At 41.4% G+C, this 13,448-nt stretch overlaps 1 protein-coding gene across 3 annotated transcripts in view; it reads left to right on the top strand.

The window, feature by feature from the left end:
- Positions 1-13,448, top strand: part of CNTN6 (contactin-6) — a 150,174-nt gene that overhangs the window by 52,177 nt on the left and 84,549 nt on the right. For 2 of the 3 annotated variants that reach the window (XM_006122484.5, XM_075938669.2), the window contains 2 exons: positions 8,528-8,712; positions 11,872-12,008. The exons of the other annotated variant lie outside the window; for it this stretch is intronic. In XM_006122484.5, coding sequence (XP_006122546.4) covers positions 8,528-8,712; positions 11,872-12,008 — 322 coding nt within the window. The remainder of the gene's footprint in view (positions 1-8,527; positions 8,713-11,871; positions 12,009-13,448) is intronic. 3 annotated transcript variants of the gene reach the window in all.

Here is a 13,448-nt window from a genome sequence, read left to right as displayed (position 1 = left end):
GCAACTCATCACAACTGGGATCTAAACTTGTGAGTTCCACCCTTGTGTTCATTCCACTGAACAATATTATCTCCATGCAACATTCATTGTCACATTATCTATCAGTAACATTATATTGATATTACTGTAACATTGCTTTTGAAGGGAGTTAATACAATAAAGGATCAGACTCATAATCTTTATGCCAGAAGGGAACCTCATGATCATCTAGTCTGACCTTATATATTTCACGGGCCATGGAATCTCACCCTCTCACTCCTAGAGTAAGGCTATAACTTATGATGGAGTTACTGAAGTTCTCAATTTTTGATATGAAGATTTCACATTATAGAGTATCCACCATTTACTGTAGTTGAAAGCAGTACATGCCCCCTAATGATGCGGCTAATGATGGCAGAAGGATCTCTGACAATCTGACTGGGGGTAAAGTTCCTTCCTAATGCCGAATATGGTCATCAGTTAGAGGCTACGTTTGTTGAGAAAATAAACAAAACGGCACCCCAAACAGGCACACATGCTGTAAATGCAAATTTATTTTTTATTCTGGCTGAGAGTAACCCTTTTCCTAGTCATTCCATGTGTAGATTATTTCTGCTAACATCAGGAATAACCTTGGGAAGCCTGTGCATATGGGCCATTGCTGAACCAGAGAACATACAAGCTTATCCACATGGATTATGTTGCGCAGGCCTTGTGAATTATAACCCAGAACACTTATCTCTGGGGGGAGAGGGAGCTACCAACACATTGCCATGGTTTTAGGACAAAGATTGCATTGTGTCTATGCGTTTCAAGCATGCTTACTAACTATACAGACACATACAAAGTCTATCTAACTCTACACACAGCTGCTCTGTGAGGATCTGGGGGCTTATGAAATAGAAGAGAAGGAGGATCACTAGAAGGCTCCCAAGTTTTTTTAATTATATTTCCCAGCTCCAGTACACTGTCTGTGGATTGGGCTACATCCAGCCGACACCCGATACAGGAAATGGATATTTTTGCTGGTTGCCTGCTAGAATTTGATAACAACATGATATCACCAATTAGAAGCTCTAGAGGGATCATCTTCATTTCACTGTTATACTGCTTGAGGGTGGACCACTTGATTCTTATCACACTTCTGGCCAAACATGCCTTGCACAGCAATGGAAGTCTCAGCTGCTCTCCAAGTAATGAAGCAGAATGATTGGAACCTTGAACCCTCTAATTATTATGCCCTTTGGATCTTCATTCTTTCTCGTGTCCATATTTGACGCAGTCATCATAGCAGCTTTCACATCTCAGCTTTGTCTCATTTGTTTAACCAGGCATAGTCTTAATTATCTAAACTGTAAATTTAATTTCATTGTGAAGTGCCCTGAGAGGCACAGCATGAAAGATGCTCTGATCGACTGATTTATGCAATGTGTGCCTTCAAGAGATGGAACTTTCCTATTGGTGCAGATTATGATAGTACAAGCACTTTAAATTGAGGCCCAGTGTGACAAGATTTATGCCCCAAAATAAAATATTTTGGACTTCTTTTCTATCTCATTTATAGATCCCTGGGCAGATACAAAATTTGTATCTGCATCTGCAAAAATGAGCTGCAGATATCCACATTGACATCCGTACACTTGGATGGTCATGGATATAAAGCAGATATCCATGAATATGCAGGGTTTGACATACAAACTTTGTATCTACATCCACAAACATGAGCTGAGGATATCCAAATTCACATCCATAGATGCATATATCTGTGAATATAAAGCAGATATTAGTGTATCTGCAGGGCTCGTCTAATTTAGTAACTTAGAGTGCATCTACACAACACCCTGAAGTCGAAATAAGCCTGTCGTGGGGTACACCCCTGGTGTGGGTTGTGCCCCCCCCTTTTAAGGTCACGTTGCCCCTCTCGGGCTCCTAGCTCAGGGCATCCATGGTATTAACAATATAAAGGCCATGCCTCTCTATCAGGGTAAATATGGCACTACCAGTCCCAATATAAATCAATGCTCATCTATCATGGTAAATACGGTACTAACAGTCCCAATATAAAGTGCATGCCCCTCTGTCAGGGAAAATATGGCTTATTATTTAAATCGCGGCTTCATTTCCCTCTGCCGATCAGCCTAATCTACATGGCTCCACTGATGGAGCCATGTAGTTTAGACACACCCTCACTGTTGTCAGTGGGTCTACTGATTGGGTAAGGTACTGCTCAGTATAAGGATACTATTGTCTGACGTTTCATGTTATGGTCATTCAGTAGCCATTGGGATAATTCTGATCCTAAAATATACTGAACACTAACACTCCCATAGAAATTATTTCCCTCTATAAAAGTCCAAGATTAGCATCTGGACAAACTGTGTGTGAGCCATATTTCAGTGTTCCTTCTTAAAGCACTGGCTTTTACTAAATGGGACAAGAGGGAAAAAATGAACAGCTTTCACTTTGCCAAGGTGAATTTTAATTCACCCATTTAAAATCCTATATAATATTTCCTTTTTATCCTCCCCTTAGTCAAAACTATTTCATTTGGTCCACTGTAATGGGTCACTATGAAGAGATTTTACTAGAATGAAGTTCACTGGTAATGGGGTGTCATTTAAATCTATAGAAACCAGATAAAAAGTTGTCTTGTCCAATAAACAGTGACTGAAGACATGGAAAGTACATGCTAATCAGCTACCAGAAAAAGCCAATGGAGAAAAAGATCTTCTGAAAAAGCCCAGATATCACAGATTGTATTTATGTATGATAGGCACATAAAAGAAACACCAGTCCTACTCTAGACTGCAACAGCAGTCATTTAACCTATAATTTAGGTTGGAGAAGGTCTGCTAAAGCTGCTGTCCTGACAAATGAACTCTCTCTCTTCATAAAACTAGGCCACCTCCTCAGTCTAAGCCCCTTCTAGGAGAGCACAGAGTACCACTGAGTATGTTACAATTACTAATTTACACAGAGCAAAGTTGATGCTCCAAATGCTAAATTTTACTTCTATCATCCTAATATCATCTATCATCCTTCTATCATCATTCTAATAGTTCACATCAGAGGAGAAATGCATTTCAAACTATCTTGGTGTAAAGGAGAGAGAAGGGGGGAAAAAAATCCCAAAAGCAAAAAACAAAAATGAAGAGGAGATTTTATCTTGAAAGATCCCCAAGGAAGTAATTATAAAGATCTGGTATGGATAAGGAAAACAGAAGGTCATCTTCAGCTGAGGCCTTGGTAAACCTGAGTTGACAGATTGACAGAAGAGGCATTTTCCCACAGAACTCTGCCTCTGGCCTTAGTGTCAGTGAAGACTTTCCTTATTCATGAATAGAGATTGCTAAAATAAAACAAACCAGTAACGGGGGGGGGGGGGGGGGGGCAGTAACAGTGTAGGAAAAAATTGAAGAATCATTTTTGTCTTCTTCTCCCACTCCACCACCAATGGTTCCTATTTTCTCTTCATCTTTTTGTCAACTTTGGGCCAGAAGTTTACATAAATGCTTTTTGCATTTTATACATTGTGGTTTTGACATTAAACTATAGCAATTAGTCCACTGTTTAATATGCAATATCATTTTTAAAAGCCATCCATGTTCTGCCTATTATCAACGGTCTCTTTCAACCTATAGGAAGAGCCATTCCAACCAATCTTTTTCATAATCTTGATCACAATCATGAGGGAATAGAGCTATTCTGCCCACTAGCTGCCATTTTTACATGAGTTTAAGGAGTGTGTTTTGCAATAATCCAGTGCATGGAAGCAGATCCTGAATAATTGTTTGCAGGCTTTCATCTGAAAAAAAAAAAAAAGGATATAACTTTCTAGAGAACCAAACATAATAAAAGTCACAATGACAGTCCCTGCTGTCTGAACATCCAGAAGATACCTGGGGCCCCCAAAGCCCTGTAGGTTTCAAACTTGTACAACAAAAGGGCATGGAATGAAAATTGTGGGTACAGATAAAATTTTGGTGCTTCCTCCAAGTGTTTCCTCTTGCTACCGACATTGCCTTGAGTGTTAATTCAGTTGACTCTATCTCTCTCTTTGGCTGTGTCTAAACTACATCCCTTTTCTCAAAAAAGGGATGTAAATTAGACATTTTGAAATTTCAAATGAAGCTGGGATTTAAATTTTCCATGCTTTATGTGAATAATGGCGGCCACATTTTTTCAAAATGGGGCTTTTTGAAAGAAAACTATAGGTTGTTTAGATGGGGATCAATCAAAACTAAAACCCTTTTTTGAAAGATCCTGGGCTCCTACAGGGCTTTTGGGGCCCCAGGTATCTTCTGGATGTTCAGAAAGCAGGGACTGTCATTATGACTTTTATTATTTTTGGTCCCTAGAAAGTTATATTCTTTTTTTTTTTCAGATGAAAGCCTGTAAACAATTATACAGGCTCTGCTTCTGTGCATTGGATTAGACACAGCCTATCTCTCAGCCATTTCCCAGTCTCACTTATAGTAACTTGTTCAGCTACATTGGAGAGGTCAGATTAGAATTACAGGCAGTCCCCGGGTTACATGGATCCGACTTACATCGGATCCCTACTTACAAACGGGGTGAGGCAACCCCGCACTAGCTGCTTCCCCCCAGCAGACCAGGGAGACGCGGAGCGGCTTTTCTCAGCAGACACCTCAGCTTGAGAATAAAGGACTGAGGGAAGTGAGGTGTGGGAGAATAAAACTGAGCTCTGGAGAAATGTTTGGTAGAGTTTCCCCTACAATATGTACCAGTTCCGACTTACATACAAATTCAACTTAAGAACAAACCTACAGTCCCTATCTTGCACGTAACCTGGGGACTGCCTGTATATATACACACGTGTGCAGGGCTGGAGCTAAGAGCCACAGTAAGACTCAGAATGAATTGTGTATAGCCGTACATCGTCTGTGTAGGCAATGTAGTTATGATGAAATAATAGCTAGATAGATCACTGAGTTCTCTAAATAGTTATTAGAGGGTTTTCAGCTAATGTTCTGGTCTTGATGCTATACTTTTCTGTTTCATGTAGCAGAAAGGAGCTTAGGTTAGAAGTTCTTCAGCTGCACAATTTATCAACTTCTGCCAGCACTAGATTGCTGAAAACAATATGTGTTTGGTCTGAGTTTCGAGTTATTAATGTTACCCAAACTAGGTGAGGTTTACCTGATTTTATCTTTCATTATATTTTTATGGTACTCCAGCTGTAAATTGTTCTGTAAAGATTTGTATTTTTCCTACTTAGATAATGATATTTCCATACAGATAACATTTGACTTCTTTCACGATAGAATTAGACAAAGTCATACACACTATAGCTCCTGTTCTATAAGTAGATACCTATTGGTGACTCTAACACTCTTAGGGTATGTCTACACTACAGCGCTAATTCGAACTAACGGATCCAGACTAAAAAACTAGTTCGAATTAGCGTTTTGCTAATTCGAACTAGCATGTCCACATTAAGTGGACCCTGAACCGGGGTTAAGGATGGCTGGAAGCAGTGCCGGCAGGGCATCAGAGTAGGACTTAGAGCGTGGAGATGCTGTCTCAGGCTAGCCGATGGCTGTGCTTAAAGGGACCCGAACCCCACCCCGGACAGACAGTTCTCAGGGGTGCCCCGCTTGCAAAGCAGTCCTGGCTTGGATTGCCCGGAGTACCGACACTGGGCACATCACAGCACTCGGCCATCAGACTGGCTGCACTTGCCGCAGGCTGCCATCTGGGGAGAGGGGGCAATTGGGGGGCTGCAGGAGAGCTTCCACCCCCAGAAGCCCACAGAGCCAGCCCAGTCCTCCCTATCGGGGGCTCGTACCCCATTCCTCCCTCACCTCCTTCCACTTACCCTTCCCTAACCCCCCTTCCTGATGTACAAAATAAAGAAAATGTGTGGTCAAAAATAGAATCTCTCTTTATTGAACAAAACTCGGGGAGACTGGGAAAAGGAGGTGGGAGAGGGGAAGAGAGAGTGTGAGAGAGGGGAGGGCAACTAAAATGATCAGAGGTTTGGAACAGATCCCATATGAAGAGAGGCTAAAGAGACTGGGACTTTTCAGTTTAGAAAAGAGGAGACTGAGGGGGGATAGGATAGAGGTCTCTAAAAACATGAGTGGGGTGGAAGGGTGCATCAAGAAAAGTTCTTCATTAGTTCCCATAATAGAAGGACTAGAGGACACCAAAGGAAAGGAATGGGTAGCAGGCTTCAAACTAGTAACAGAAAGTTCTTCTTAACAAAGCAAAGAGTCAACCTGTGGAACTCCGTGCTGCAGGAGGCTGTGAAGGCTAGAACTAGAACAGAGTTTAAAGAGAAGTGAGATAAAGGGATGGAGGTTGGGTCCATGGAGTGGTATTAGCCAGTGGGTAGGAGTGGTGTCCCTGCCCAAGGTTTGTGGAAGGCTGGAGAGGGATGGCACGAGACAAATGGCTTGGTCACTGTCTTTGGTCCATCCCCTCCAGGGTCCCTAGGGTTGGCCGCTGTCGGCAGACAGGCTACTGGGCTAGATGGACCTTTGGTCTGACCCAGGACGGCCATTGTAAGCTCAGGGCTCAGGGTTGGGGGTCTCAGTGGACCACCTTGATTTTCATGCACACCTGCTCCTGGGTGGGCAGGCTGGCAGCTCTCCTACTCTAGACGGCCACTTTCCTGTGTCTAGTGCGGAGGTCGTGGACAAGGTCCACGATGTCCGCACTAGACCAGGCGGGTGCCCGCCTCTTGCGGTCCCGGGAAAGCTCCCTGGAGCCGCCAGCCTGGTCCCGGGAAGAGGGGGAGGGCTCGGGGGCATTGGGTGGCTGGCTCGAGCCATGCCAGGTGCAGGGTCTGCTAGCTGGGTGCTGACAGGCTTGCACCTGGCACGGGCACCGTAGCCAGCCCGTGCCCCTTTAAGGGGTCTGGGGCCGGGAGGGGGGCAATAGAGTTTCCCTGGTGTTGGCCAGAGTGGCCACCAGGGAAAGCTGGGGAGGGCTAGCCTCCCACTAGTTTGAATTAAGGGGCTACACACCCCTTAATTCGAACTAGTAAGTTCGAACTAGGCTTAGTCCTCGTAGAATGAGGTTTACCTAGTTCGAACTAAGCGCTCCTTTAGTTTGAATTAAGTTCGAACTAGCGGAGCGCTAGTGTAGCGCCTATAAAAGTTAATTCAAACTAACATCCGTTAGTCTGAATTAACTTTTTAGTGTAGACATACCCTTACAGAGCCTGAACACTAGGACCCTCCTTATGAAGTGGAAGGGTTTCAGAGTTTGGGCTGCAACCTGAGCCTGAAAATTGACATGATAGCTAAAGAGCTGCTTTGCCTGAGCTCTGTGAGCCTGAATCATCTAGCATGGGCTGATTCAATATAGACATACAAGATTTCTAATGGAGCAGTAATCCGTCTGTGAAGATGAGTGTGCAGGATTGGGAGCCGTGACATATACTTTCTGCTCTCTTGAAACAGGCATCTAGAAACATACACAAAGTATAGTTGTTGCCTTTCTAAATTTTAACACAGAATATTTTCTGATGATATTATAAGCCACACAAAGAAACATCTCCAGCACTGAGTCAAAACCACTTCAAAAAGCTGTTCACAGTGTATCAGATCTTCTGCATTGGAAAAGAAGCTTACTTTACTTTTCAGTAGCATGAAAAGCAATCTGGAAATGCAAGACTATTAATATTTCAAAGTGTTCTGGTGACATAACAAATCATGAAGGTGAAGCTTGTATGGTCTGTGATATTACCAGGAACTCAGGAAGTATGTATGGCCTTTGTCATACTTGGCTATTTTTTATCATATAGAATATATTGATTCAAACATAAATGAAAATGATAAAAAGCTATAAAAATGCAAAACAAGGAAAAAAAACTCCCTTTTGCCTTCTTTCTGATTGTCACTCATGTTCTTTTTCTGTTCTCTGCTCATTTCTTTTTGTACCCTCTCTTTGCTCCATCTTTTATATCCTGAGTTATAGCTCTTCATTCCTCCTTTGTGTTCCTGTCTGATGTTTCATCATTCTGATTAGTGATAAGTAACTGAAGTGGTGCAGACATTTTGTTTGTTCTGAAAGCCACCAATAATTCAGATGCTTGCATGAAGGTTAGCTGCCCTTTCAAGTTTTCTGAGTTCTCTCCTCCATCCCATGCATTTTCTTTCTTTCTTTCTCTTTCTTTCTTTCTTTCTTTCTTTCTTTCTTTCTTTCTTTCTTTCTTTCTTTCTTTCTTTCTTTCTTTCTTTCTTTCTTTCTCAGATGGCAGGATTTGTTCCTAAAAGTTGAGCAAATCTGTGTGAAGTGATATTGATCTAAGACCAGTACTTTCAAAAGCTCATATGGGTCTTGGTAATACAATTCCCATTGCCTGTCAATAAGACTTGGGTTCCTAAATCATTGAATGCTTCTGAAAATCTCACTGGAGACCACTTTAATAAAACTTTTAGAAATGAACAAGTTTTATGTTTTAATTTATTTAAAATCCTTCCCTCTTCCCCCTAGAGTGATTAAGGGAATACGTTTTACCTTTTCTGTGGTGTATTGATAAAAGTATCCCCACATTTAATATAGTATAATTATTTAGTCCCGTTCCCAGTATTAACTGGAAGAGGAGTGATGGACACCCATTGTCAAGGAAAATCAAACACTACAAATCCAAAGGAGTCCTTGAAATCCCAGATTTTCAGCAGGAAGATGAAGGCTTTTATGAATGTATTACAGGAAACATTCGAGGAAGAAACATTGCAAGAGGTCAACTAATAATCTATGGTGAGCAAATGGAATTGTTTTTTATGTAGAATGTGTTAGCATTTGGAAATATTCTGTACAAGAGAAAGATAATGAAGTCCATTAGCCCCTTGAAAGGAGATATCAGTGAAGAATGCAGTTTCAGGTTAAGCTGATTAATAAAAGGATTGGAGCCTTGAAATGACCCCTGAATTACAATTTAAACTTCAGCGAGTACAAGATATTGTGTATTAGTATCAGATTGAAAAATGTAGGCTGTGCCATGCTGCAGCTAAAAAGGTTAATATAAGGCAGAAAGAAATCTCATGTATTTACATGAAACATTAAGGGATAGATAGAAAATTTACTCTCAGCCCATATTATGGGGAGGAACATGTATCTATGATGTCCTGGAGTAACAGAGGAAAAGAACTATGCCCCTCTGATCTATACTAGTAGCAGCTTACTTCACCTACCATACTAGCTTATCTGTGTTGACCAATGTGTTGTGGAAGAAAGTAATTCTCCAGCTAAATCTTGCTACATGCACAGAAGTGGGAAAGAGCAGTCCCACGGAACCAATCCCACTCCTGCTCTGTGAACTAGGATGAAGGAAGCATGCAGAGGATGATCAGTGGGTATCTTTTCACCTTTGTTCTTGTGCAAGGTACATAAAACAAACATTCTTGCTATAAATAGCAAAGTATGGTGCTCATCTATATATGCCAGAAATAATGTAAAAGCGAAGAGATTAAAAAATAAAATGGGGCAATGAGAAATGATGAGCATTCACAGTTCTGCTCCCTGATCCTGCATTTGGCTCTAATTCAGCAGACACTTCTTTCTTTGTTGAAAAAGGAAACTTTTTCATTCTAATGTATAGTTTTTTGGTTTAACTGACCAACTACTAATCTCCAGGTTAGGTCTACAGTAGGGGACAAAGTCAAACTAAGGTATGTAACTCCAGCTATGTAAATAGCATAGTGGAGACCACATGCCTTAGTTCAACTTGCTGCAGCATCCCCACTGTGGACTTCTTCTACTCCTCACAACTCAGTGAAGTCTACAGGAGTGTGATTAGCAGTCGATTTTGCAGCTAAGTTAACTCCTGGGAGATCAATTCCCACAATATCAATCTCCTGGTAAGTGGAGACAGGCCTTCATGCCAAAGCACTGGCTTATGCCGAAAATAGAACTATTTGCTGCTGCTGCTTTAATTGTTGCTGCTAGTGATGCTTTTGGTGGGGTCATTTTGTTCTCACTGTCCAGTTATTTTCATGAAACATGAATAAATGGTTGTATTCAATTTAGCAGATTATTTTGCCAAGACTAATAACTGCAGATTTAATTATATAAATGTAATTAACATTACAAGCTTATTAACTGTACTTTGGATTTTCATTCATAATTGTTTGTAGATTATATCTATCTATCTAACACATTTTTCATGATTTTATAAGCAAGTGGGCATGGTTTGTGTGTGATTTATTTCCTCTTTCTTAATTCCCACACTGTTGCAGAATGTTCTGTTCATATCCTCTACCCTGTGTCTGCGTGGTCTATTTAGACTAAGTTATTTTGGGCTGGAACTGTCTGGTAAACTCTGTTTGTAAAGTGCTTAGCACAAGGGGCTTCAATTTTGGTTAGTCCTTGAGCACGATTGTAGTAAATATTATTCATAATTAACTGTAGTAAATATTATTCATAATTCAGCATGGTCCCCTTTACCAACTTGTTTTTTTCTCACAAATGTACATTCACAATTCCTGGATTGGACTCTAGGAATGGTCTGCATCCATGGATGAATGATCTGGAGATACAGAGTCAGGAGCCAACCAATAACTTGATCTATATTTGGAATTATATCGAAAGTTATTTTGTCAAATATCTGGCTCTGTTTATCCCCTGAAATTATAACAATGATCTTTTTTGTTACTTAAGGCAGGGCTGTGATGGGCCTTTACACTGTAATGTAAGATGGTATGTGCACAAAAAGCATCTCTGCCAAGGGTCCCTTACAGAGACTACAAGCCTCTTTCAAAAGAGGCTTTTTCGAAAGAATCTTTTGAAAAAGCCTCTTTCAAAAGAGAGTCTAGACTGCAACCTCTTCTTTCGAAAAAGTGGCTCACTTTTTCGAAAGAGCACCCAGGCAGTCTGGATGCTCTCTTTCGAAAAAGCCCTGTTTGCATTCAAGAACACCTTTTTTCAAAAGAGAACTTTCAAAAAAAGGCGTTCCTCCTCATAAAATGAGGAGTACCGTCGTCAAAAGAATAGCCGCGTTCTTTCGATTTAATTTCGAAAGAACTCGGCTATAGTCTAGACGCAGGTGTCAGCCGTGTCTGGCTACAGCAGGTGAAGTTTTTCGAAAAAAGTCTACTTTTTCAAAAAAAAACCCTGCAGTCTAGACACAGCCCTTGGAGAGCACAGTACTAGCTCCCTCTGTATTCCTCTGGGGGATGCATATCATCTCAAGGAAGGCAAACAGTGGTGAGCAATAGATAAGTTGTGCTCCTGCTGTCCTCTGTGGGAATCTCTGGAGCAGGGTCAGCAACCAGGGAGAGAAGGTCCTATCATCTGGCATAGTCCTCTTGTCAGCAAAGAGCTCATACAGGAATAACTCCGGGTGCCCCCCTTCCCAGGAATGCAGTTTATTATGTATTATTACTACTATTATGTTGTCAGTACTTCAGAGTCTCAGTCATAAACTAGGACCCTGGAGGGGCAGAAGAGGGGTGACAGACTCACTGGGCCCATGGGCTCCACATTCCCAGAAGGGGCAGTGACTTTGGCAGAAAGGGCAGAGTTGGGGGCAGCCAGCTCTCAGCACTGCCTGAAGCATCTGTATCATGCATCTCTTTCCCTGGCAGCTGCCAGAGCTGCACGCTGTTCGGTGCTCCATTGGTTGTTTAAAGGGCTTAGGAGCCCCAGGACCTTTTGAATTGCTTCCTCCCCCCTTAACAGGCCTGCCAGGACATTATTGTGCTAGTCACTATACAAACACAGGACAAATAGATGATCCCTACCTCAGAGAGTTTATGGTCTGAGTGTAAGATGAAAAGATAAGAGATGAAAACGGACAGACTGGTGAGTACAAGGAAACAGTGAGGCAATATTGGTCCACATGATAGACTGTAAGCTGAGCAAACCAAAAGCCATGCTTCTGTTTACAATGCTTTCCATTTTTTTGTCTTGTTAATACAGCTCTCCCTGAATGGGATAAAAAAATCCAAAATGCCTATCTCTCTCTCTATGACAGCTTGTTTTGGGAATGTAAGGCAAGTGGAAAACCAAGTCCCTCCTACAGTTGGTTAAAAAATGGTGAACCTCTTATGCCAGAGGTAAGATGCAACATTTTTTTACATTGTTTAGCATTGGCTGTTCTAAAAAATAAAACCCTACTCATGTTGGGTACGTCTAGACTACAGACTTCTGTCGACAAAGCAACCTGCTTTGTCGACATGGTAGTGTGGACGCAAAGGACAGTTTACATTCAATAACACCTTCTGTCGACAGAGACTCTGTCGACAAAAGGCGTTATGCCTCGTAAAATGAGGTTTACCAGCGTTGACAAAACTGCTGAGTTCTGTCAACATTATGTCGACAGAACTCAGCGGTAGTGTGGACGCAGGTATAGTTTTGTCGACAAAAGTCCACTTTTGTCGACAAAACCCTGTAGTCTAGACACACCCTTTGGGAGGATGTGGTAAAGACAAGGACTTTAAGAGGGTTAAAAAAGAGCTAGATAGATTCATGGGAGTTAGGTCCATCAATGGCTATTAGCCAGGATGGGTAGGAATGGTGTCCCTAGCTTCTGTTTGGAAATAGATGACAGGAGAGGGATCACGTGATGATTACCTGTTGTGTTCCCTCCCTCTGGGGCATCTGGGATTGGCCACTGTCTGCAGACAGGATACTGGGCTAGATGGACCTTTGGTCTGACCCAGTATATCCGTTCCTATGTTCTTATTATTGTTGTCCTTGTGAAGTGGAAATATCAAGTCTGTCTTTGAAGATGTTATTTACAGACTGCCATTTTCTAATGGTATCCTTTTAATGAAAGAGGGATAAAATAAAGTCTTACTAATATTGTTCACAGCACTTACAGTGCATTGTAAATGGAATATTTTGGGAAACAAAATGTTGAATGCTATTACTCAATTGACTAAATGGATAGTTTAAAGGTGAATATTCACTATGTCTCAGAACTATGCTTGTTGAAAACATCTTAGAATGCTGCCTTCCACCCTAGGGTTTATTCTATAACACAGGCCCACGGTTTAACAAACCACTTCTCTCTGACCACATAGCTGGTCATCTCTATGTTATTTCTGCTTGTGTGCAAATGATACTTCATTCTTCATTTTGTCTGACTAACTAAGAAAAAAGTCATCTCAGATGTGGGTGGAGGGGGAATTCAGCTTCTCCATGAACTGCTTGCATTACTTTTTAAAAGGGTTTTATATTCATAGGATGTCTGCTAAAAAGAAAAAAAATACATTGAGAGGATAGCAAACACCCTGTAGGAAGAACTAAATATGCGGAAGATATCTGTAGTCAGACACTTGAGGGAAAAAAGTGGATAAGTAATGGGATGTTGTTAATTAGTTAGCAATATATCAGCTATATTACTCCAGGCTACGCTCTCATCAAATTTTCAATATAATCAAAGTTGGGCTGGGTTAGTACTTGGTTTGTAGACCTCTGAGTGGAAGGAAAAAGCAGAATGCCAAGAAAATGTTTTTGCTGTCTCAATAGGTGGCACTCTTTCCTATGCATCT

The sequence above is a fragment of the Pelodiscus sinensis genome, chromosome 11 (assembly GCF_052426305.1).
Source record: "Pelodiscus sinensis isolate ZL-2025 chromosome 11, ASM5242630v1, whole genome shotgun sequence".
Lineage (NCBI taxonomy): Eukaryota > Metazoa > Chordata > Testudines > Trionychidae > Pelodiscus > Pelodiscus sinensis.
The sequence above is the reverse complement of the archived record's forward strand: the minus strand, read 5'-3'. Positions and strand labels throughout refer to the sequence as shown.